This window comes from Vanacampus margaritifer, chromosome 8 (genome assembly GCF_051991255.1).
Source record: "Vanacampus margaritifer isolate UIUO_Vmar chromosome 8, RoL_Vmar_1.0, whole genome shotgun sequence".
In the NCBI taxonomy this organism is placed as follows: domain Eukaryota; kingdom Metazoa; phylum Chordata; class Actinopteri; order Syngnathiformes; family Syngnathidae; genus Vanacampus; species Vanacampus margaritifer.
In genome coordinates, this window is record NC_135439.1 from 4,510,501 (window position 1) to 4,534,575 (window position 24,075).

The 24,075-nt window shown below is 41.7% G+C and overlaps 1 protein-coding gene across 3 annotated transcripts; it reads left to right on the plus strand.

Moving 5' to 3' along the window:
* Window positions 1-87: 87 nt before the first annotated feature.
* On the plus strand, window positions 88-23,313 carry LOC144056714 (synaptotagmin-2-like). Of its 3 annotated transcripts, none has more exons than XM_077573726.1 (9): window positions 88-329; window positions 11,468-11,696; window positions 11,768-11,928; window positions 14,862-14,993; window positions 15,764-15,931; window positions 17,225-17,392; window positions 18,511-18,628; window positions 18,755-18,888; window positions 20,082-23,313. In XM_077573726.1, the coding sequence occupies exons 2-9, from the start codon at window positions 11,495-11,497 to the stop codon at window positions 20,295-20,297; spliced, it is 1,299 nt and encodes a 432-aa protein (XP_077429852.1). In that variant the 5' UTR covers window positions 88-329; window positions 11,468-11,494; the 3' UTR covers window positions 20,298-23,313. The 3 variants fall into 3 exon arrangements, with proteins under 3 accessions (XP_077429852.1, XP_077429854.1, XP_077429853.1); XM_077573728.1 differs by having other exon boundaries at window positions 89-329; window positions 14,871-14,993; XM_077573727.1 differs by lacking the exon at window positions 88-329 and adding an exon at window positions 7,195-7,342.
* The last annotated feature ends 762 nt before the right edge of the window (window positions 23,314-24,075 follow it).

The following is a 24,075-nucleotide window of genomic DNA, read 5'->3' on the forward strand; positions in this document are numbered from 1 at the left end:
TGAAGGAGGAGGAGGAGGAGGAGGAGGAGGAGGAGAGTGGTGAATGCACCACATCCATGCCAACCCCTCCTCCTCGTCTTTGACGGGCCAATGAGCGAAGAGTGCCGGGAAATACAGCAGAGGAACGACGCCGGCTTCTTGTCAGTGTGATGGAAAAATGCTGTGAGTGTTTGCAAAGCGTCAATTGAGAGCAGAACAAAAATACGAAAAACGACAAAACATCGCGGGTGATGCTTGGACAATGTTTTTGAGCCACTAATTTATTTTTTTTTTGGGGAGGGAGGAGGCCTCTCTCCTTTTTGTTCGTGTCTTCTCAGCTTTGATTCCAGGTAAGATGAGTCTCAAAGGCTCCTAACCTCATTACGGGCACAATGAGACAGAATTAGGAAGTCATTATAGAAGATTACACTCTAATCTGCACGAGTGGAACTTTTGCTGCATGGGATGGCCGGGGGGGGGGGGGGGGGGTGGGGGGAGTGCCTGCATAGCCTCTAGTGCTCCCCGCTGCAGTGTAATGTTACATAACAAAAACAAACGTGTGCGTGGGAGAGAAAGTTTGGAATAGGACACTTTTTTTGTAATGTTTTGTTGTGTTTTTTTTAATCAATGCAACTTTCTGAATAGGCGGTTTGGTTCACTCTAATGTGCATCTGCAGATGTCAAATGTGCTAAGCCAGCATCAGGAAGAGGACGGCCCACGTCACACTCATTGCACCCCACCCGTATACACCCTCCCGTCCTCAAGTGAGCGCAAACAATTGTATTTTTGTGAATACGAGATGATTCGAGGTTGCCGCGACATTCCAACAATTGTTCGGTATTGGTGGAACAGTCCTACTTCTTGTCCTAGACCTTTGACCTCACACTTAAATCTCGTCCTACAGTGCCCCTTTACGTTACACCCTATATCTAGTCCCAGCCTTGGGTCTTAAACCTTAGACCTAATTCTGGCTCTGACTCCTCAACCTTAGATGTATTCTTTGACTTAAACTATTCCTAATATCAGCCTGTTATCTTAGATCTAGTCCAGGTCGCAAAACCTTAGCACTATTACTCCCACTTGCCCTTAGACATCATTAGACCTGATCTTAGTCTATGTTCCAGACGTCAGTACTATTTGACCTTTACACCTGAAACCAGTCCTGGCACAAGTCATTAGAATAAGCGGATGTCTTGTCTTGGTTCTAGTCCTGGCCATTACCCTGACCCTAGAAATTAGGCCTATGCCATTAGGTCCGATTTATTCTCCTTAGTCCTAGTCCAGTAGTTCATGGGCCTTATCTTCAACATATTCCAAGCTCTATATATCATAGGTCTAGCACTGGTCCTTTCATGTAGTCCTGACCTAGTCCTACCTAACGCTAGCTCTGCCCTAGAACTTCAGTAGTCATAGTCTTGACCCTTAGCCATAGACCTTGTCCTTGTCCAAGGTAAATACAAGTCCTAGTCCTGTCCATAGTCTCTGCCATAGTCCTACTCTTTGGCCTTAGTTATTAGTCCCTGCCCTGGCCCTCATCCCTCGTCCCAATCCTAGCTCTTTGACTGCCAAAAACGTTAAATAACGTTTAGTAAAATCCTATGGAGGAGTGCCAAAGACGTTAAAAGACGTTTGTTTCAAAACAGAGGTGAAACTAAACATTTTCTATTGTTGATTACTGAAAAACGGAATAAGGTATAAACAAACTTTTTTTTTCTGATGAAAGATGAGAGTCCAATCTTTCATTTGGTAGTATGTGTGTTTCCATAGTCCAAACACATAATTTTCTATGGACCTTGAAAGATCAGTCAAAATGCTTAAAATCGGCTGGCACCCACGCCATCCCTTTTCTGAAAACGTCTGGCAGTCAAAGAGCTAGATCGCAGACCTCCTCTTGCCCAAAAACCTTAGATATAATTCTAGCCCTAACCTGAAGCCTAATTCTGGTCCATCAACCCAGGCATAGTCCTTGAGCCACTTGTTGCCTCACCATTATGACGACTTTCAAATCCAAGGTGTTTTCCTGATACTCGGAATGACACGTGGCGGCGGTGGAAGTGGGCCAGAGCATGCGGCATTCCCAACAGATCTCAAAACTTCGTGTCAGTGTGCGCGTCTGTATGTGTGTGCTAAGTGTGTGTACCGGTGTGCTTAATGAGGACTTCCTCTTGGCATCGTGCGGAATAATCAAGGAGGAGTGTAGAGCTGCAGCACATTACGTAACAGCAAAATTAAACAGCCACCTTTATTCATTATCATAGTCAAGTAATTGCTTCATATGATACGTGTATGATAGATGCTATGATTTGATTAATATTGTAGATACGAGACACTGTAAATGTTAAAGTGGAAAAATAGTCAATATTCATGATAATTAAGGAAATTAATAATATAATATTAATATATTGTCCAACGAATGCACTTTAAAAAAAAAAATTATTATATAATACAAATTCAATTTATCTGTCTTGGCCAGCATTTTACTTGATGTTCCACTCTTAAGGCATCAGTAGGCTCCCATTTATAAATGCTCCCCACATGGCCGCCTGTGCTGGCTGATGGTTCATGAAATGACATTGTGTGCTGCAGCTTGTAATCTTCTCCCTGCAAGTACTGCAAATACCTGCACTCTACAAACAGTGAATGCACTCAAGAAGAACATTAAAACAACACTTGGTGACTTTTTTTTATGTTAGAGGGATGGAGGACCTTTTTCTTCATGACAGTTTATTTTATTTTATGTCATCTCAGGTCTCATACTTAAATTTCTGGAATATTTATTTATTTATCTATTTATTTTTTGTTCTTAGACCTAGTTATTGTCCGGTACTTTAGAAACAGTGCTGGCCCCATTTTAATCATAGTCCTTGATGTTAGCTATATAACTAGCCATAGATCTTGCACCTAGTCTTGGACCTAGTCCTGATCCTAGACGTAAACCTACTCATAGCTGTGACCTTGGTCATTAGATCTTAATCAGTAAATGTCAGTCCTAGTCATAGTCCTAATATGAGCCCTAGACCTTGTCCCATTCCTGTCCTTGTGCAATACGTCTTAGTCCTAGTCCTTGACCTGAGATCTAGCCCTAGGTTTTAGACCCAAGATGAGGTCATTTTCCTGGCTCTAGAACCTTGTCCGTACTATTGACATGAGGCCTTAGTACTAGGCCTATACCTGGCCCTAAACCTGACACCTCATCCTGCTTCTATGCCTTAGTCATAGCCCTGATCCTAGATCTTCAATTCTTACACTTGGTCCATGGCCCTAGCCTTAGACATAGACCTGTAACAAAGCATTAGACTTAGTACTATTCTGGACATGAGTCAAGAGACCAGACTGTAGACTGTAAACCTAGATTTTCCCTTAGCCCCTTTACCTTACAAAAAAGACGTAGTCCTAGTTCTACTACTGACCTATACCTTAAACCAACCTCAGTCTTATCCCGACCATAGTCCTAGCCCCAGTCTTAGTCCAAGTTCCACACAAACACTTGTTTACAAAATTCGGTAAATCTCCACAATTGATTTCCCGTGAAAAATCATTTACGTGATTTTGGTGTTGCTGTTTTGGTTAGCAACGGAGTTGACTCAAAAACAAAAACACCACCACCAGTGACTCGTTTAATTCCAATTTCTGACATTTTATGACTCGGTGTTCCTAATTGAAAATGTGTCATGGTTGTATTGGCTTTTGTTTAAACGGACCTATGAGGAATTCGCCAGGGAAATCTAAAGTGGAAGACACGCAGCAGATAATTACTTTTTTAGCGCTTTACTCTGGCGATATGAATGTCTTGTTGACGCATGCATGTGGAGGTCTGAAATGGGCAGGGAGACATTTGGTGTAATAGATCCTCGGTGGTGCTAGCAAGTGTGAAAGGCTACATTTTAGTATGATTGCCTTCAGTTCGCATATTGAAAACGTTGCATTCTTTTTTTTATAGGTCATGGGCCAGAAACCTTAAAAATATATGTGCTGTATGTCATTTTTCCAAGACTGTCATCGTGCAATCCCTCTCAGCAGAGTGGCACCATTTTAATCACATCTGTCAATTGCTGGAGTATCGGGATACATGACAAGATTGGTCGTCTACAGACATGCATTTATAAGTATTGGGAACTGAAATAAACTCAAACACAGAAGCCGAGTCAGTGAAAATCAGTCTCAGTCCACGACCGTAGGCGTTAGGCCTAGTCTGTGTACAAATCCTAGACATTAGTCCCAGACATTGACCTTAGACATTGTCCTATTCCTGAGGCAAACCTTATGTTTTAGGACTAGTCCTGTTTTGACCCTAAAACTCAGTTCTAGCACAGTCAATAGACCTTCTAGGCTCAGCCCAAAACCACAGTGCTTGGACCTAGTCCTGCCACGAAACCTGACCTCATCTTGGCCATAGACTTTAGGCCTTGACCGAAACTTGGTCCTCGTCCTCAGCGTTAGTCGTACCCCTAGCCTGGGAGCTCAAGACCTAGTCTTAGTCATATACTTGTCCTTGGGTTAGATCTTTGACCCATTCCTAATTTGAGTCTTAGTACTTCCTAGACTTATTCTTTGTCCAAGGTCTAAACATTAATACTTGCTCTTAAGATATTGGAATTTAGATCTGACCTAGTTTAGACCTATTCCTGGTCTGACAGGTCTGAAAATTGTCTTTAAATTTAGCCTCATAAGTCCTAGTTCCAGTCCTGGCCCTAGATATTAGACATAGTCCTAATCTTGGCACTGGACAATGGACCTTGGATCTTAAACCTAGTCATAGTTCTGGCCCTAGACCTTAGATCATAGTCATGGCCCTAGCCGGGAGACCATTGCTAGGTCTTAGTCGTCAGAGGTTAGACCTGAAATAACGCTAGCTGTCTTCCTGGCCCTATTTTTAGCCCAGGACCCTAGACCTTTGATCTTAGCCCTTGTGTGAAACACAAAAAAACGAAACAGCCAAACGCAAAGTTTTCAAATCAAAAGAAATAATGGCCTAGATTTGATAAGAGATAGAAGAGAGGAACAGAATGTATTGATCCCATTACACCAGTGTCAATATCAATATCAACAAAGATATATGATATCATGTCAACAAATACAGACCACTCTACGAAATCTATAAAATGGCCTGTCAACTGTCGTAGAGACGGAATGAAAGAGAGCAGGATGGCGTAGGTAGGAGGACTTTTTGGCCCAAGTGCCTCGCAGCCGCTCGCTCCCCTGCATTGCAGCACAGAGGGTGCAGTCTTTTTTTATTCATCCTGCAGCCTCGCCGCACACGCACACACACAGGCAAGCACACGCACACACCTTCTGTCCTCAGCATCTGGAGCTGTAATATCCCCACTTGTCCTTCGGCCTTTTGTGGCGGAGATATCGGGGAGGATTGTTTGACTCCAAGATGCTTCCCCAAAGCATTTAGGGCCGGGTTAGCTGCAGGTCAATATCCCACAATGCATTGCACTTCAAATATTCACCATTAATGTACTTTGCGCGTGTGTACAGTATGTGTGGTGACGCTGCAACTTTGTCATGGCCCATCGTTACCAAAACTGTTGAGTCATGAATCTTGTGGGGGTTTCAGCTGATGATGTCTAAGTGATATCATGATGTGGTGATTGGAAAGAGTGACTTCTTCCGCCTGGAAGATCTATCATTCCAAGACTTCCCCCCAGCCCTAAAATGTCGTCGTACTGTGTAAATGGCACAGACATAAAATAGAAGTGCAACACAAAGTAGATCATTTGCCACCTTAGTAGGATAATGTGTGAAAGGGGGTGTGAATTTTAACACAGGAAACTCATTCCAAGTGTCTTATACGTCACACCGGACATTAAGTCGACTCGCCATTTTTCCACGTTCAAAGACAGTCTTAAAGTCCCTGTCAGGGGATATTAAACGTCTTGTAAATATTACTCACCACATAGAAGAGTGTTGGCAACAACCTTGCAAGTACAACAGACCATAGACCTCTCGATTCTCATATTTGTGGGTTTCAATATTTTGTAATATTCTTGAGGCGTGCTGACAACGAGGCACTCTAATGTACTTTAGGCATAGCTTTGCTATAATTCCCCTTCCCAGGTAACCGATGTGAACAAAGACGTTCAAGTTCTTATAGAGTGGCGGAGGGGTGACTCATACAGTACACGGGCCCAAGTGCATCAATGGCAAAAAAAAAAAGAATTAAAAAAAAATCTGGAAAATTTGAATGGTGAAAAACAGTTTAATGTTGCATCTACAAAACTGAGTGCTACTACATAAAAAAAGTATTTCCATGTTTTCAGCAATGATTATCAACATCTAAAAATCTCTTAATTTACTATACAGGGTCAAAGGTTGGAAATCCAACAAATACAATATTAATGTGCAGTACAAGAGACGCTAGTCCTTTTCACACTGCCTATTCAAGGGAGGGGATTTTTTTGATACATTGCTGCTGCTGAGAAATAACAATACGTTTCCATTTTAAGGATTTATAAAGTCTGAAAGAAACTTTGGCTTTTACCAATATTGATTTGTAATGTCAATGTGTTAGCAGCAATGCTAACAATAATATCACAATAAAACGGTTAAGTGACGTATCTCAGCTCCGGCCTTCCTGTGTGAAATGTATTTGTTCTCCCAGCAAACACAAACCTGTAAATTCAGGAAATACTCTAAATTGTCCATAGGTGTGAATGGGATCTGACTGTGAAGGGTTCCTTCTCAATTCCGTACTCTGGAATGGACATCATGTATCTGGACCCCCCCACCCCCCAAAATTCATCCATGATAGCCGTTGAAAGCGTTATAGAAAATAAATGACTGTAAGGCCTCCTTTATGGCAACTTCCTGTTTACATTTCTGCTTAGGCCATCGAGCAATCAGAAAAGAGAAGCACCCCATGTGCTCTGTTGTGACGCATTTTGGCACAATCCGGGAAACGTGGCAAGTTTACGAACCCATCAACTTAATGCACTCGCCCTTTGCGTCAGCAAGCTGTGACCACATGAATGTCATTTTGTGGCATTATTGATCCCCCCCCCCCAAAAAAAAAGGGGGGTGACATGCTGCCTTGTGTGTGAACTGCATCCCAATGAGGCCCGGTGTAAAAGTAAGGTAAAGGAGGAGTCGCAAAGCAGTAGGTGTGTGTGTGTGAGAGTGTGTGTATGAGAGGAGATGGTGGGTATTGGAGGAGGCTGAGGAGGAGGAGGAGGAGGAGGAAGGGGTGGGGGTGGGGGTGTGTTGCTGCAGTGGAGTGAAGTGCGAGACGAGACTGCAGTCTCTGCTTCACGGAAGGAATCCGACTATGTTGGTGAGCAAGTGAAGCCCAAAACTGGTGGGGACAGGAGTGAGGGGGGCGTACACCATCACCAGAACCACCACCACCATATTTCACAGGTGAGTTGGATTAACACATGCATGTATCTTCACACATACTAGAAGTGTGCGCTGATGCATTGTCCACTGGGCTTTTATTCAAGCAGACAACCCAAGTTAGAGAAGTTAAAGCTGTTCATTCGTTTTATAGTTAAGACCACATCCTGTCTCTTTCGAACCATCTGTTTTGCACTGATTGTAAATTGCAAAGGGAAACTTTAATCAGAACGCTCTTACGTTTAGATTGCAGTTATAATGAATTGACACTGGCCAGTGAGGCAATTTGTGCTTCCTGGATTGGCTGGCTGGCTTGCCGGGGGTTGCGGGCAATTGGTTAGCTGAAGGCTGACAGGCACTTTCAGGATTGCTTAGCAACAAAAATGAAAGGCCGGCGGCCGGACGGCAGCACCTGCAGCCGACGCATGTATCACACGTTCATCAATAACTGGCAAACTGGTGTAGCAGAGAAGAATGTAACCGTCATCAAAATGAGCCGGCCAATCAGCATCCTTTTTGTGTGCATGCGGTAGTTTTGTCGGAACAGGAAACGGAAGGTTTCTCAGGCTGGATTAGATGCTAATATCGCCTCGGATTGGATCCTCGTGAATCTAAATAACTTCCTGTTATGTTGCGGGTCAAGTTGACCCTGTCAAGGCACGATCTGTATGTATGAAAGATGCCATTTTATATTGTCTTGATTCAGTAGAGAAGGTACAGCTATTTAATATGTATTTTAGTACTGTCAAGCTATTAAAAATTTTAACTGTAAAATCATCTACTAGAAAGTATATATAGAATTAAAAGATTGTTCTAATAGCTTTATTTGATCCTTGAATGCAATTCTTTGGCTTTAAAATACTACTGGTGAACAAAACAATTAAAACCGACTCAGCTTTACTGGCTTTACTTATAGTCTTCGTTTTTACCGGAAAACAAATCAAATTCGACCTAAATAGTAAATGGACTTATATAGTGCTTTATCTACACCGTACAGTGTCCACAGCGTTTTACAAAGTCTGACATTCAATTGTTTGAAACCATATTCAGAGGCATTGCTAGCTAAGTTCTAACTATGGAAAAGTTGTTCTCTAAGTTTCAAATGGCTTACCTGAAGTAGAATCTCACATTGCATTGTGGCCAACAGTTGAATCTGGATTGGTTATTGCTCACTTTGTGTTGTAAAATCCGCAGTAAATGTTCCAGTTGTGGCAAACATCCTGAAATACTAGATAGCCTTCATGCTACTTGGGGTAGGAGACCATCTATATTAGCGATAGAGCTAGCCTTAGCTTATTGATGACACGTATAGAGCCGCCATCTTGCGTGTGTTTGGCTCCAATAAGTCTATAATAATAGTGTTTTTGACACGCAAGCCATATGTTTCATTTTATAATCGAGGCTTTTAGACCATCACGAGACTTGCTCACGGCAGCCAATCAGAAGAAAATATCTACATCTATCTGATATCCGGGTTGATGGCCGCTTGCTTGACAATGTATGTGTTTTGCTTCCTTTTTCTAAATAATCGCATGGCAAAAATAAATCAAAATCCCCATACACATGATATGAAAATGTAAATTTGACACAGCAGTAACAGTCAGATTATTTCTACAAGATCTTTTTTTGTCTCTCCATGTATCATAGTCATTACCACTGTGTTTCATAGTTGTCGTACACACACATGCACGTCTGATAAAATAGTAACCCGGACAACAGAGCCACAAGCAAGTCCTCTTATAATGACGGAGAATCCCGAAATACTCACTCAGCACGTCGGCTTGTTTTAACGGCGTCCAACGTCAAAATGCTTTACATCTCCAAATCTGCACTATTGCAACTTCTTTTTTTTTTTTTTTGCCTGAGGCTGAGCTGAGTCATCATCCAGACGTGCGGTAACTACCAAATGTTGCTATAAACCAATCTAACTGCAGTAAATTAAAAAAAAATCAAGGAAAAATGATATGTTTGATAAAATCGTTCAAATGGATCAAAGATAACAGAGCGAGTTATCAAAAACATGAGCCACTGGGCAACATTTTGTTGTGGGTTGAATTGAATATTAAGCATGATGTTTAAGGTAACAACTTTTTTTTTTTTGTATTCTATCAAAACACAAACAAAAGAATGAATTGAATTGCTGAAGCGGAAAATTCATTTTGCACTTTGAGACCAGTCAAATGGTGACAGATTTGCGCAAATTTTGTTTTACTGAGTTCAGTGAGGCTTAGCGCCAGGCAGCATATCGTTTTGACCAGGTAGATTATTCCCACATTTGTGCATATTTTGGGTCCTTGTGTGTTTTGTGAGCCATGAGAGCAAGCAGCATATCATGAACAGTTTTGACTTAAGTAGAAAATACTGTAAGTCCCCCCCAAATAGCCTTCCACAAGGCCCGCGGAAAATTTGGGTACTATTTTACTTACAACTACCCATTAACTATGCATTTTATTAACTATTCCCATAGCTGATAAAATATGGGCGTTACATGGTAGGGATTCAATTATCTGCTGCAAGACTGATGCTTCACATTCCAAAACTCATCTTTTTCTTTAAATAATTGAACATAAAATACTGTTCAGCTAGTTGTTACCTGAAAATTCACAACTTGAAAACGTCAAATTATATTGTTATTATTATTATTATGAAATTAGGGCCCCCTCTGGGCCCTTGGCAATCATGGTCCCCTAAAACACTACTCCTTATTCTCCCCTATTCGGTATCCCTGTAGATTCCTGACAGATTTTGGGGAGCTTTTGGTCCAGTTTCAAGTTGTTTAAAAAAAAATAAAAAATCTTCTAGAGTTCAGTGACACTCAAGTGCCTCCCTGCTCTTATTCGTATGCCAGGTGGGAAATCAACCCTGGGCACAGAAGCTCCTCAAGGACACTGCCATGATTCAAGTGCCGAGATCCTCTATTTACTCGACGGACGTTTTATTCAACTTATCCACAATGCTACCTAGTCATGACGAAAAGTCACAAATGAAAGTAAATGGCTGCCCTCCCTCTTTCCCTCCTCACCTGCACCAGGAGGATTTTTTAATTCCATTTTGAGTCTGCCTCATCCATCTCTCCTGGAACATTATGCTCTGAGAAACTGCAACTTTTTGGCCATTTATCACTTGGACAGTAAGTCCTCACGTCGTCGGACGTAATGGATGAGTTTGTGTTTATCCCGATTGAGAGCGTGTGCTCGTGCGCAGCTTGGATATCGGATCCATCACTGATGATGTGTTGTACAGACAGCGTCTTTATCGATCTTTGGCTTCACACTTTCCGGGATAGTTTTCAATGTCTAATGTTTTAAACAATATCCAGACAAAGTTAAATTGGTAATCACACCTGTTCATCAATTTACCTTCCTAAAAATTTAAAATTCTTTAACCATAATCTTAAACTGAACAGTAACCCAATCCATAACCCTGCCTCCCAAATTTAAATATAACCCCCTAAATCCAACCATAACTACGGTGACCAGACGTACCGTTTTGGTTGGGACAGTCCCGATTTTCAGCCTTGCAACCGTTTCCTAGCGGATTTCGCAAACCTCATTGTCTTGTGCAAGTCCCGTTCCGGCGTCCCTTACACACAGTTCTCATAGAGATTCATATGATAAGCCCATTAATAGGGAATTTAACAGTTAAATTTCTTCCTATTTACTTCCAAATTCACATTGTGTTGTCAGGCATTGACCGGAACTAGATTACTTCCTGCTTTCGCATTCAAGAATCATGGCAAATGTAATCCTCCTATCCACAGCCAGCTGAGCTTTCTAGCGGTATATTTCCAATGTTACAAGGTACACGCACGGCACAACCAGCTGTTGGGATTAGCAATTGTCGAGTATCCTCCAATTTACGCCAACCCCAACCTTATCTTAACTGTTTAAAACGACCACAACCATAAACTCTTAAGACCGTAACTCCAGTACTAGCACATAATCCTGGACCTCAGACGACATCATTACTTTTCAAGACATCTGACAATTGAGATTTTGCTGACTTTGTTCAGAAGTAGGGCCTAAAGGAAAATGCTCAAATTTGGTGTATGTGGATCCCACTTAACAGACAGGAGTTCTAAGGACCCCGGACACAGACCATCTATTCAGTTGTCACGTCACAATCGTGTTATATGTCCCACTGACACAGGGACGCTGTGACTCGTCTCCCCTGGCAATGAAGTTCAACCTGTTCAGGAGGCCACAGCCGGTGGCCCCCGCCGAGCCCACTGGAGCCACCACCGCCGCCAGTTTGGCCCCCACTTCGGCCGCCATCTCCACGGTGGCCGAAAGCTCTGGCAACAACACGGAGATCAGCAAGAATGACATGTTTGAGGAGATCAGGAGCAAGTTCTTGAATGAAATCGACAAAATCCCATGTGAGAGATGGCTGTTTTGTGGAAAATTGTCATGTGACGCGTTTGGTCTGACAATTTCTTTGTCCCGCTAGTGCCCCCGTGGGCTCTGATCGCCATCGCGGTGGTGGCCGCTTTGCTGGTGCTCACTTGCTGCTTCTGCATCATAAAGAAGTGCTGCTGCAAGAAGAAGAAGAACAAGAAGGGAAAGAAAGGCAAAGACGGCTTCAACATGAAGAACATGGAGGGCGGTGAGGTATGACTCCTCCTGATGCCTTCCTTTATCTAAACACAACCCCAACCATCACCTTGACCCAAAACAAAACCTTCAAATCTAACCCTAACCCACCCCTCTTAACCAATCTTAAACCATAGTTCTAACACCCTAAAGGCTACTCCACCTTCGAACAGCAACCCTAACCCTAAAACATAACCCTATCCTCGACTCATGAGATGTGTCAGAAATGTTCAAAGACTGATGTCACTAAAGATATTGTTTTGTAGAAAACACTACACAGAGACTGATATACTGTGCTAGAACAAATGTGCCTTTTATTCCCCGCAAACAGCAATCAACACACTTCAACGCTAAGCAGCAGAATATAATCATCATCAGCGCTTACCTTGACACTAGACCAGAGAGCCGACGGTCCGGGTAGAACGAGCTGATTAACGGCTGGGCGATCGTACGTATCCCACAGCTGACTCTACCCACACCGTGTGCCGCTCCGTCTTTTATTCGTTAACAAAAAGTTGTGAGCGTGAGAAACCGGGCTGGCCAAGCCCTCTCCCAGGCACCCTCGAAAACATGTTTCCGAAGCAGGGAGGACTATAGTATAAACAAGAAAGAGTTCCCAGGTTGATTCCGCCCTTTATTCAATTGTTGGGCACCTGGATTCGTACAACAGTTCAGGACAACAACATATCCTTATATAAGAGGTTACATGAGGACATATCAAACCATGCTTATTTTCCCTTCAGATATGTTGTAAATTAAAAAAATATGGGTCTTCCCGTCCAATGTTGGCCAAACGATCAACCTGCAAGGCTACAAAGAGATCCGGCGTTTGTTTTGAACATTGTGCAAGGACAGGTGAGCGTTATGGTCGTACCTGCTTCACCATGACAACGCACCTGTGTACAATTCCGACAGCTCCGGGTCGAAAGGTACATCGCTGTGCTGGAGCAACCACCCTACCACGTTATCTGGCCCCGTGTGCTTGTTTCTTTCAATTTGAAGCTCACAGTGGTCATCAAGCAGAACCTTTTTGAAGACAAAGATGACATCCAGATAGTTGTGATGACAGTTGCAGAGGATCCCGGAAGAATCCTTCCAGGATCTCAGAGAAGGTTGGAAAAGTGCATCAGACTACAGGCGGATTACTTTGAGCGAGTAAACTTTTTGTTTGTAGTAAGTTGGATTTGAATTAAATCTTTTGTGACACAACTGGAACTTTTCTAACTCATCTCCTAAATTTAACCCCAATCTCAAAATCAAATTCTAACCCAAATTCCAACATCTATCAGCGAACTTGAACCTTAAATCTAACCCCCTTACCCATACCCCACCCCCATAAACCTAATCACAACCCTATAGCCAATTTTTTAAAATGTGTTTGTCATGCAATTCTTCATGTTTTTATAGTCATTAACCACATTTTTGCTTCTCCAGTAGTAGTCCAAAGGACCCCAGCATTTTTTTTTCCTTTTCACCAATTTGCTCAAGCAGTGAAAAATTACATACTTTGTTGCAACTATCGAGTGGGCGAAAGCACAACAAGCTACACTAGATAAATCGTGAGCATACATGTTGATTCATCTGCGCTCTCGACTGACGCCCACATAGACCGATCGTGGCTTTTTAATTAAAGCATTGAATTAATATCAGTGAAGGTCCTACATGAGTGTGTCATTTTTCACAGCAACAGCGACAGCGACCGCTCTCTCTCTTGTTGTCTTGTGAGTTGAATCTCTTCCTCTCTCTGCTTTCCTTCCTGTTTTGTGGCTATGTGTCTGCCTTGTGTTTCTTGACCGTGGTGGACCGCCGTTCTACGGTAGGTGGATGGGCTGTTGTGGGGGTTGGTGGGTTCTGTGGAATGGCTTCTTTTATGTTTGACTCCCTCCCCCTTTTTAATACCATGGAAAGCCATGATCTGCTCCGGAAAAGGAGTCTAACCATCTAACGCACTGATAAGGACCACGGAGGGACGGTCTAACCCTATTAATCAATGCATGTGCTACAGGGCATGTTGTGGTGTGTTTATGAGAAATTATGAAGATGGCTGCATGGATCACAACCACTTAGTATACCTCAAGAACAAATAAAACATACATTTGCTGATTGGTAGAGCAGATTCCTATCTTGAGGATACACTGCTAGAAATAGCAAAAACAAATGCTTATGCTAACATTAGTGATAGCATTGGATAGTGTAGTATACACCACAATCTTCCCTTGCCTGCAATTTTCTGGCTATCCTCAATCTCACATAAAATTGTTTTTAACGCAGTCAGCAGAAATAAATACAAGAGACTCTTAAGATCCTCTGCGTCAGTCTCTTTTCAGGAACAAAAACTGTGTGCATACCTTAGCAGCAGTAAATGTAGCTGACCGTCATTCTGCTCCACAGTCTTCACTTGGCTGCAGCAATCCGGTTTTCTTGTTCCTCTCAAATTAGCGTGGCCAACAGAAGGAAATATAGGAGACAATCAATCTTCTCCACAGGTTTTATTTCACATACTGTATATTTAAATGTAAGACCTTTTATGGCCTTTAACAGAGTGGAGCAATGCCAGTACTGTGTGGCAAAGAGGCCTAAAAGTCACCTCTTGAACTTACCACACAAAACATCCCCTTGCATTGAATAAGAACAATTTAACCAATTGTCTGTTGGACCTTACAACTTAGGCCTCTTGAAAAGGGGGATCAGGAGAGTGATGGAATGCTGATGAAACGCGCATGCGAACCCTCCATTGACTGGCTGCCCCTGTCCTGCACTAGCATGCCAGGAAAACTCAAATCAGAGGATAGAGTTGCTAAAAATAAAAAAAATATCAGTTGATATTCATGAGTTGACTTATTCAGACAAAGTTCGGCGGCATGCTAGCAATTTACGGGGGACCCCCAGTGCATTGGGCTCCATCGTCCCTTGACATTTGATATCATCATGTTGCTACTTCACCACCGCAGAAACCGCAGGATGATGACGATGATGAGGGAGAGACTGGACTCACGGAAGAGGAGAAGGAAGAAGAGGAGAAGGAGCAAGAGAAGCTGGGCAAGCTGCAATATTCCATTGACTACGACTTTGAAAACACAAAGGTCCGTGGCTCCCTGTTAAGCCTAAAGCTAATTATACAAGGGGTCCCCGGTTTATGACATTCAGACAAATAACATTTTGCGGTTATGAACAGAGCACGGCACCTGAAGGCACGTTCATTTTCTACTTCCTGTTTTTCATTTTAATTAGCGTAGCATATTGATTGACTACAGCACATTATGTGTCGGAATGGCACTCCTACATAAACTGAGGACCTCTTGTAAGATGCTTTAAGCATTAAGTGGGGAATTCCTGGTTGTTCCTACTCAAACTATGTCACAATGCAAGGGAGCCGCTTAGAATTGCTATCGCATTAGCATAAGTTAGTGATGGACCCTGAGGGCATGTTCAAACTTACTGTATGAACAAATTACAACCAAACATCAAACCCCACCCACAAGCAGTTTTGTTAACTGAGCCGTCACCTTAGAACCAACCATGATTTTGACAAACCTAAATATCACCTATAGTTCTTTTTCTTCCCTAGAAGTTAGTACGTGCCACGTACCACATGTCAGGCTGCACAGATTGCAATTTTCTTTACTGCTAACCGGTGATAACTTGAGTGGGGACGACAAAGTGTCTGCTGGAAGAAAAACTACAAGCTGTTTCGTTTGGAAGAGTTGTTGTTCTAACCTTTAAGACACTGAAGAATTTAATACATCTACAGTCAGTCGAGACGCACGTTGACTGATCGTGATTATTGTCGGTGTCTGCAAAAAGTAATCCTGACATAAATAAAGCCATGTCCGCGTCTTATTTCCATGCGCAGCTCACCGTTGGCATCCTTCAAGCCGCAGACCTCATGTCCATGGATTCGGGCGGGACGTCCGATCCGTATGTTCGAATCCTGCTTTTACCTGAAAAGAAGAAGAAGTATGACACCAAAGTCCACAAGAAAACACTCAACCCCGTCTTCAATGAGACCTTTGTCTTCAAGGTAAGCCTGTAAGAGCCCAAGTAAATGAAAGTCTATTAGGAATGTGTTACGGGTTTGCGAGGCTGCTCGTTTCAGCTAATAAGGTCTGCAGGGACTTGACAAATGTCTCCGGGTCAGATTGAAAGTTCTGCATGTCGGCACATTTGCTGCAGCTGCAGAGACAATCTTACTGTACAGTACATTGTTCTTCTTGTGAGATGAACATGTCTTCATTTTCAATATTTAACGTCTCGCGACATGCGTTCAATTATTCCATTTCAGTTTTTCACAGGAGCAGGGGACGGGCACTCGAAGGAATTCATGCATTTATACCTCTTCTCTTCATTAAGGTCGCATGTGAGATGGAACATACCACAGATGATTTTGGGTGAGAGCCAGGGCACACTCTGGACTGGTCAGCAATGTGAATGCTTTTTTTTTGTCTTCAAGAGTCCTGCAGCTGGCTTGTGAAAAGTCCAGGGTGTATCCCGCTTCTCGACCAACGACAGCTGGAAAACCTAAAGTTCACTAACGACTGTCACTCCGAGGGCAAGCACTATAAAAAAAATGGATGGCTGGTTGCTTAAAGATGTCCGCGTTGAACTCATGGTTATTATGAGTGTTGTTCCAATACCTCGATACCAATTTCAGTTTTGCAGTATCGGCCGATAATGTACCGACACGATAACTAATTCTGTAATTCTAAAATACATACTCACTTGGATGTAAAACCATCATGGCTTGTTCAGGGACTGCAAAAAAAAAAGCTTTGTGAAACAGGGAAAAAAAAGTTTGTATCTGCCTCACAGTCAAGAAGTTCCATGTTCAAATCTCTGGCCTTCCTCTGTGAGATTTCCATGTTCTCCCTGTGTTTGAGTTGGTTTTCTGCAGGTACTCTGGCTTCCTCCCACTTTCCAAAAACATACATTAGGTTCATGGTTCATTGCCCATAGGTCAGAGGTGGGCAATCTCGGTCCTCGAGGGCCGTAGTCCTGCAGGTTTTAGAGGTTTCTCACTTCCAACGCAAGCTGATTCCAATCAACAGGCTCATTATCAGGCTTATGCAGAGCTTGCTGATGAGCTGATCAGCTGTGTTGGAGAAAGGCAACCTGCAAAACCTGCAGGACTCTGGCCCTCGATGCCCACCTCTGCCATAGGTGATCATCAATGTGAGTGTGAAAGGCCATTCAAATTCCCAAAACGAAAACACTTGAGTAGAATGATTCCGTCCGTCTTTTCAAGAAGCTGCCTTTACTATTTGAGCAAGAGGTCTGAAATGGCTTCTTAAGTACCCATTTTTGTTGACCACGTCAGGTGCCCTATGAAGAACTCGGTGGCAAAACGTTGGCGTTGTCCGTTTTCGACTATGACCGCTTCTCCAAGCACGACGTCATCGGTGAAGTGAAGCTGCCCATGAACACCATCGACCTCGGGCGGCCCATCGAGGAGTGGCGGGACCTGGAGAGCGCCGATCAAGAAGAGGTGCCCACACAAGCCGAAATCATGTCGTTGTATTTTAACGGTTTTGGCGGTTCTGTCTCATGCGAATGCCGAGTCTGGCTTTCATCATCGTTATCATCACGATGGGTAGCTTAGCTAAGTTGTTGCAACTAGGCGAGCGGCTATTTGTTCGCCGCCCAACTCAAGTGTTAGTATTATGTAAACTGGCTCCACTTATGTCACAATCCTGCAAAATTCACAAAGGCTCGCTTACGGAAAAAAAAATCTACTTAAAATGTCATACTTTGAGACTCATCTTTTTCGATAAAGCCAAATTTGCGTTAGATCGCCAGCTTAGAAACAGAACTCCACCGTAACTTGAGGACTCCCTGTATTATATTTTATATCATAGAATATTTACAATATTCTATTATTATTATTTTTTTAAAGTACCTACTGTATATTTTACATCTTTTGTTGTTGACAACAATAGGACCTGTAATAATACGCTTTGTGTTCTGAGAGAGAAAAAAAGAATTTATTTTTGCACAGATATCCAATTTACAGGACAACTCGTCACAATCATTTCTACTTTTAATTGTCCCAAAGCCATGGAAAAAAAGGAGTAACATTCATATTGTTTTATTGGCACGCCGATAGGTATCCATATAAACGTACACACCAGTGGCCAATAGATTGTTGTAGGGCCCACCACTTACGGAAAAAAATAGACTAAAAATAAAAAACGAAATAAAAATATTTTAAAATATATGGATGACCTGTAGCAGTTTTATTCATCCCATGTTTGTTTTTGTGTCATATTTCCGATCTAGAGTGCAAACATTTTTATCCATAGATTTGTGTCACAATCCTGCAAAATTCACAAAGGCTCGCTTACAGAAAAAAAAATCTACTTAAAATGTCATACTTTGAGACTCATCTTTTTCGATAAAGCCACCATATTGTATTTAAATCTCTTTTACACGGAGGTACGAGCATACTGGATGAAAGATTTGGAAATTGCTAGTTCACATGTCAAAGGAGAAGCAGCGCAGCTGGTACTGGCAACGACTATGACAATGATTTCTAACATTGCTTCGTTATTCTTAATTAAAGACCAGTCTTCATACCTGACCACCCTGGCATCTGTGCTTTTTCAGCCTGAGAAACTCGGAGACATCTGCATCTCCCTGCGTTACGTCCCCACTGCCGGGAAGCTCACCGTCTGCATCCTGGAAGCCAAGAACTTGAAGAAGATGGATGCCTGTGGATTATCCGGTAGGGGCGGATTTATCAAAAAAACGTCTACTTTCTTAACCTGGACGTGCTATATATGTCGTGACCGTTGTAAACCGAGGACCCCAGTACTGAAAGTGGACTAATGTATATTCCCGTCTTTCGCAGACCCTTATGTGAAGATCCAGCTGTTGCAGGGGGGTAAGCGTCTGAAGAAGAAGAAGACAACGGTGAAGAAGAACACCCTCAACCCGTACTACAACGAATCCTTCAGCTTTGAAATCCCACTTGAACAGATGCAGGTACAGTCGATGTCAAATTAGATTCTTGTAAAATAAAAAAACGAGTTTCTTTTAGGACTAGTGGCTAGCACATCTGCCACACAGTTCTGAAGTTCTGGGTTTGAATCTCAGCTTAAAGTCAAAGTTTAACATGGGAAGTAAGTCCTATTTAAAGAATTGAAAAAAAATCCAACTTTATTCACAGAATATTTTATTATATTTCAAATACAGGGAGTCCTCGAGTTGTGTCGTATACGCGACCTATGTCGTTTCGGCTTTACGGCGCCCGTGCCTCGACCTTCTTTTCCCTTAATTTCCCACAGTAATCACGCCATTTTAAAGTTACTTAAAGTCGTGTTGTTGTTACCTGCAGCAACGGACGTCCATCTAGCAGGTCGGCTCTTCATCAGGCGCGTCACATTTCCGTGTTTAAGTTTAAATTAGCTCTGCTCTGCCGTCCGTCAGCAATGAACGTCCATGCGGAAACACGAAATATTGGTTCTGGCGTCTTCCGGGTCGCGCCAATATGTTTCTTAAAATTACTGTATAAAATATTTTGATGTAAATATCGATTTTAATAATGGTGAAATCCGACTCCCTGTATTATATTTTATATCATAGAATATTTACAATATTCTATATATTTTTTTTTTAAGGACTACCTACTGTATATTTTACATCTTTTGTTGTTGACTACATTAGGACCTGTAATAATACGCTTTGTGTTCTGAGAGAGAAAAAAATAATTTATTTTTGCACAGATATCCAATTTACAGGACAACTCGTCACAATCATTTCAACTTTTAATTGTCCCAAAGCCATGGAAAAAAAGGAGTAACATTCATATTGTTTTATTGGCACGCCGATTGGTATCCATATCAACGTACACACCAGTGGCCAATAGATTGTTGTAGGGCCCACCACTTACCGAAAAAAATAGACTAAAAATAAAAAATGAAATAAAAATATTTTAAAATATATGGATGACCTGTAGCAGTTTTATTCATCCCATGTTGTCTGTTTTTGTGTCATATTTCCGATCTAGAGTGCAAACATTTTTATCTATAGATTTGTGTAATAATTTATCGCAAATTATTTGCAACCCACCAAGCCACGGTTCACGGACACCCACGGGTTTGGCAACACTAGTTTGAAATCTTGCATAGGTGCCTGGCGAGTGTTTTAATGACACGTCACATTCGTAACCATTTCAGAAAATCCTCGTTGCCGTCACAGTTTTCGACTATGACAAGATCGGCAAGAACGACGCCATCGGCAAGATCTTTGTGGGCAGCAAGGCCACCGGGTTGGGTCTCAAGCACTGGTCCGACATGCTGGCCAACCCGCGCCGCCCCATCGCCCAGTGGCATGCTTTGCAGCCAGAGGAGGACATCGACGGTCAGCTGGCATCCTTGGCGGCCAAGAAGTAACCAGCAATGCCCCAAACCATTGAAGCCCTTCAATCAATTACTGAAACTTTGCATGACTTAACCCGGCTTGTCATGAAACCTGCTCAGCTAAAGACTCAATAGAATAGCTTCAGTTCGGGGTTTCAAGCAGAGATGGCAAATCCAGGTCCAGAAAGTAAAAACCCTGCCACAGTTTGGCTTTAGCCGCTCGTGCTAGCTAGCTAGCTAGCTAGCTCCCTAGCAGGTAAACAAGTACCCGTGGAGCTAGCTAGGGAGCTTGCTAGCTAGCACCTGGGGCTGAAGCCAAACTGTGGCAGGGTTTTTACTTTTTGGACCTGGATTTGCCACCTCTGGTTTCAAGGCATCCCATCTCACATATTAGTGTCCGCTTACCGAGTGACCCGACTTGACTTTCTTTTATTTTGAGATTCTTCTAACTGAAGTCTGAGCTGGATTAAAGTTTGCGTTTAGTTTGTAGAGCATGCTTTGCCCACCTGTCCACGGCTTTGCACACCTCACGTATCCTGAAATCAACTGGCAAAATAGAAGGCGTAATGGAAGGGTTTAGGTCCTGCTTTAGAACTGTGTTGTTCATGTCACTAAGGTGGCTTGTCCGCCGACGCAGCTAGATTGAATAGAGGACGTTTTTGAGGTATTGAGATCTTTTTCAAGCCTTGAGGCAGGGATGATGTTATTGTGCCAACTGAAACGACCGCATGGATGTAAAACCTGACTCACCTTAAACTGAGCATAAATATGAATGTGCAAATCAAGACAGTTTGTAATCAGATTTTAATTTTTTATTTTATTTATTTATTTATTTTTAATTGGGATTGATTTGGATTTTAGTTGGCATCAGACAGTAAGGGATTGGATTTGGCAGCTATGTCTGAAAATTGTTGTCAGTGAATAATCTTGTGATTTCCCAAATTCGGATTTTACAGCATACATAAATCTTACTCTTGTCGCCTGTATTTACACTGCATGGTTCAAGTGACACAAATTCAGTCCCCACATATAGGATATATGTAAGCGTAGGTAGGAAAATTACAAATAAAAAAACTGATATGGAATCGGATATTTTCAGATGGGAAGTCATCACGCCGCTTCAAAATGTGGCCTAAAAATCAGATACAAAATGGACATCTGCTGATGTGACTACATCGTAAACGCACAGATCGGATAAAACCCACTCTATGTAACATTTAATATTTGTTATTTATTATGTACAGTGGTGCCTTGCCTTATGAGTTTAATTTGTTCCGTGGTCATGCTTGTAACTTAAAATGCTTATATCACAAAACAACTTCCACATTGACGTGTAAATGCCATTGATCTGTTCCACAAATATATTTTTTTTGCTAAGAAAAATAGCACTTGACTATATTGTACTGTAAACATACAGTAATAACTTTTAAACTGAGGTTAGGGTTAGGATGACAGAGGAGAGGTGGTTAGGATTTTGAACAATCCATTTGTGATGTGCCCACTTCGGCCACCAGGAGGCAAAATAATACACAGACATAGATTTGGCGACAAAATAGATGACGTAATATTCATAGTTTATTACAGAGGACAAAGACTATACACCTGTGAGTACTGTTCTATACTCTATCTGCATGTGTTGTGTTCAAATATAAATTGTTAAAAGGTTTAAACACTACAAAATTGACACGGGTTTTCCTTCCATATGTTAGCTATAAGCTAGTGTAATTTTCTTTGTTTATTGTTTAGTTTTCCAGGTAAACTCAACCTGGCGTGGCAATAAACAGTGTGGAGCAAGCATTTGACAACTTACCTTAATTGCTCACTATCTGCCAGCCTGCTGCTTTTTGAAAAGTTGCCATGTGTTATGTTACCACTTGTAACTCAGATTTAACGTGTAAGTCAAGGTACCATTTGTATAGTATTGTGAACTTTCTAGGTGTCAGTGCCCGGTGTTGACACTTTTGTTGCTAACTTAGGATAACGTAATAGTAATTGGATATTAGCATTATATTTGAATCGGGCACTTGGACCAGCAGTGTAAATCCAATTGAATGTGTTGCAATTCTGGGTCTGTTACGATCCTTCCCAGCCACGAATTTTCCCTAAATTGTCTGTGCACCGCAACACAACCTTATGATTTCCTTTCAAATATGTGATGCTAGAAATGCCAACAAGTGGCTATCAAGCATTACTGGGTGACATTATGATGTGCAGTACGGGTGAGAATGATCAGAAAATCCCTCCCCCAAGGCTAGGCTCGTGTCTTCAAAGACCACCTAAGCTAGCTCAGATGCTATGCTACTACGCTTCTATGTCTCGTTGTTTGAGTTTGCGGCACACTCACAGTTGAGGCGTAAACGATGAAAGCATTGCTTCGTTGTTAGCATCACTCATTACACTACGCGTTAACGTTTCAAAGAGTTGGCAGCCATTTTAAAATTACATTATCAACATCTACAGAGCTTAAATGACAACATCGTAAATTCTAGAGTGTATACAAAGCTTAATTGAGCTGGTAGTCAGGATCAGAAAAGTTAACAGTTTTAATTTAGCTGTCGTCCCGCACTGATTTAGTCCTCAGTAGTTTAAAGTCGTATATATTTCCAAGCTAAAAGGTTCCTGGGCAGTAATTCAAACCTTCAAACATTTTGAGACATGTCCAGGCCTGTTTTGCTTTAGCCAAGAAAACAAAAACAAAACAAGTGGCGTAATGTAGCATGCCTTGCAGGGTTTCATCGTCGTCACGGAAACGCTCTCCTCAACAAAAGCCACAGAGGCCAAAACACCAACAGAAACAAGACTAGATATCGCGCTAGGGGTTCACGCTAAAGCAATAGCCTAAAAGCGCTGCCTTTCGCTTTTCGCATCGACCATTTTGTCAACCACGATTTGCATCCATCGAGCTTATTTGTTAATAGGCTACAGCATGTATGTACAAGATGATGTAAATACAAGCATGTTTTGAAGCGCCAATGTTATTATAATATTATGTTGGGTTTTTGTGTCCTTGTGTCATTTTTTTGATAATAAAACATCTGACGAAAATGTACACAGACTTGATGTTTGATCAAAATGCTGCCATACAACCCATATTGTTACATTTGTCTTTTAGGCCTACAATGGAAGTGCATCAAAAACAGAAACAGAAGATATTTAGGGAAAATATGCCCCCGTAAAAAAAACTAAAATAAAATATATACAAATAAATACCATTGTGTCCCATTGTTAGATAATTAGATCCAATTGTGTCCTTTATGTCTCCTATGTCCCATCGTTCTATTTTGTCCCCAAAAAATCCCCTATTATGTCTCACTTTGTTCTTTAATGCCTTTGATTATGTCCCACCAAGTACCAGAGTGTCCCATGAAAAAATATGCCTAAAAAACACACACAAAGTAACACAAGACTTTAGCAAATCTCAGTCACATAATTTTTTTGTTATTTTATCGCATTTTGACCCATATTGTTGCTAATTATGTTCCATAATGTACCCTAGCATGTTTGATCATTTCCCTTTTTTTTTCATCTAATTCTCCAATTATGTCTCCAAAAGTCCACTCTTCTATCAGCAAATAAGTGTAGAATATAGTTTTATTCCTTTGACATTTTATGAGAGTAAAGAGTAAAAAAGGAACCTCGCTACTTGAAAAGAAAATGTCATAAATGCCTATAGCTGTTGTGTCTTAATCAACATGTTTATTAAATTACATTGAACAATAAACTTCCAGGAGCTGCTAACAAAAATAGCATGTAGCTAACTCAAAAATAATGACACAGATGAAGATGACCAAAGAAACGTAGCAATTCTCTG

Coding starts and splice junctions, on each gene's coding strand:
- LOC144056714 (XM_077573726.1), top strand. CDS start 11,495: ATGAAGTTCAACCTGTTCAGGAGGCCACAGCCGGTGGCCCCCGCCGAG. Junction 14,994..15,763: donor ACGACTTTGAAAACACAAAG/GTCCGTGGCTCC, acceptor TTCCATGCGCAG/CTCACCGTTGGCATCCTTCA. Junction 18,629..18,754: donor GGATGCCTGTGGATTATCCG/GTAGGGGCGGAT, acceptor CGTCTTTCGCAG/ACCCTTATGTGAAGATCCAG.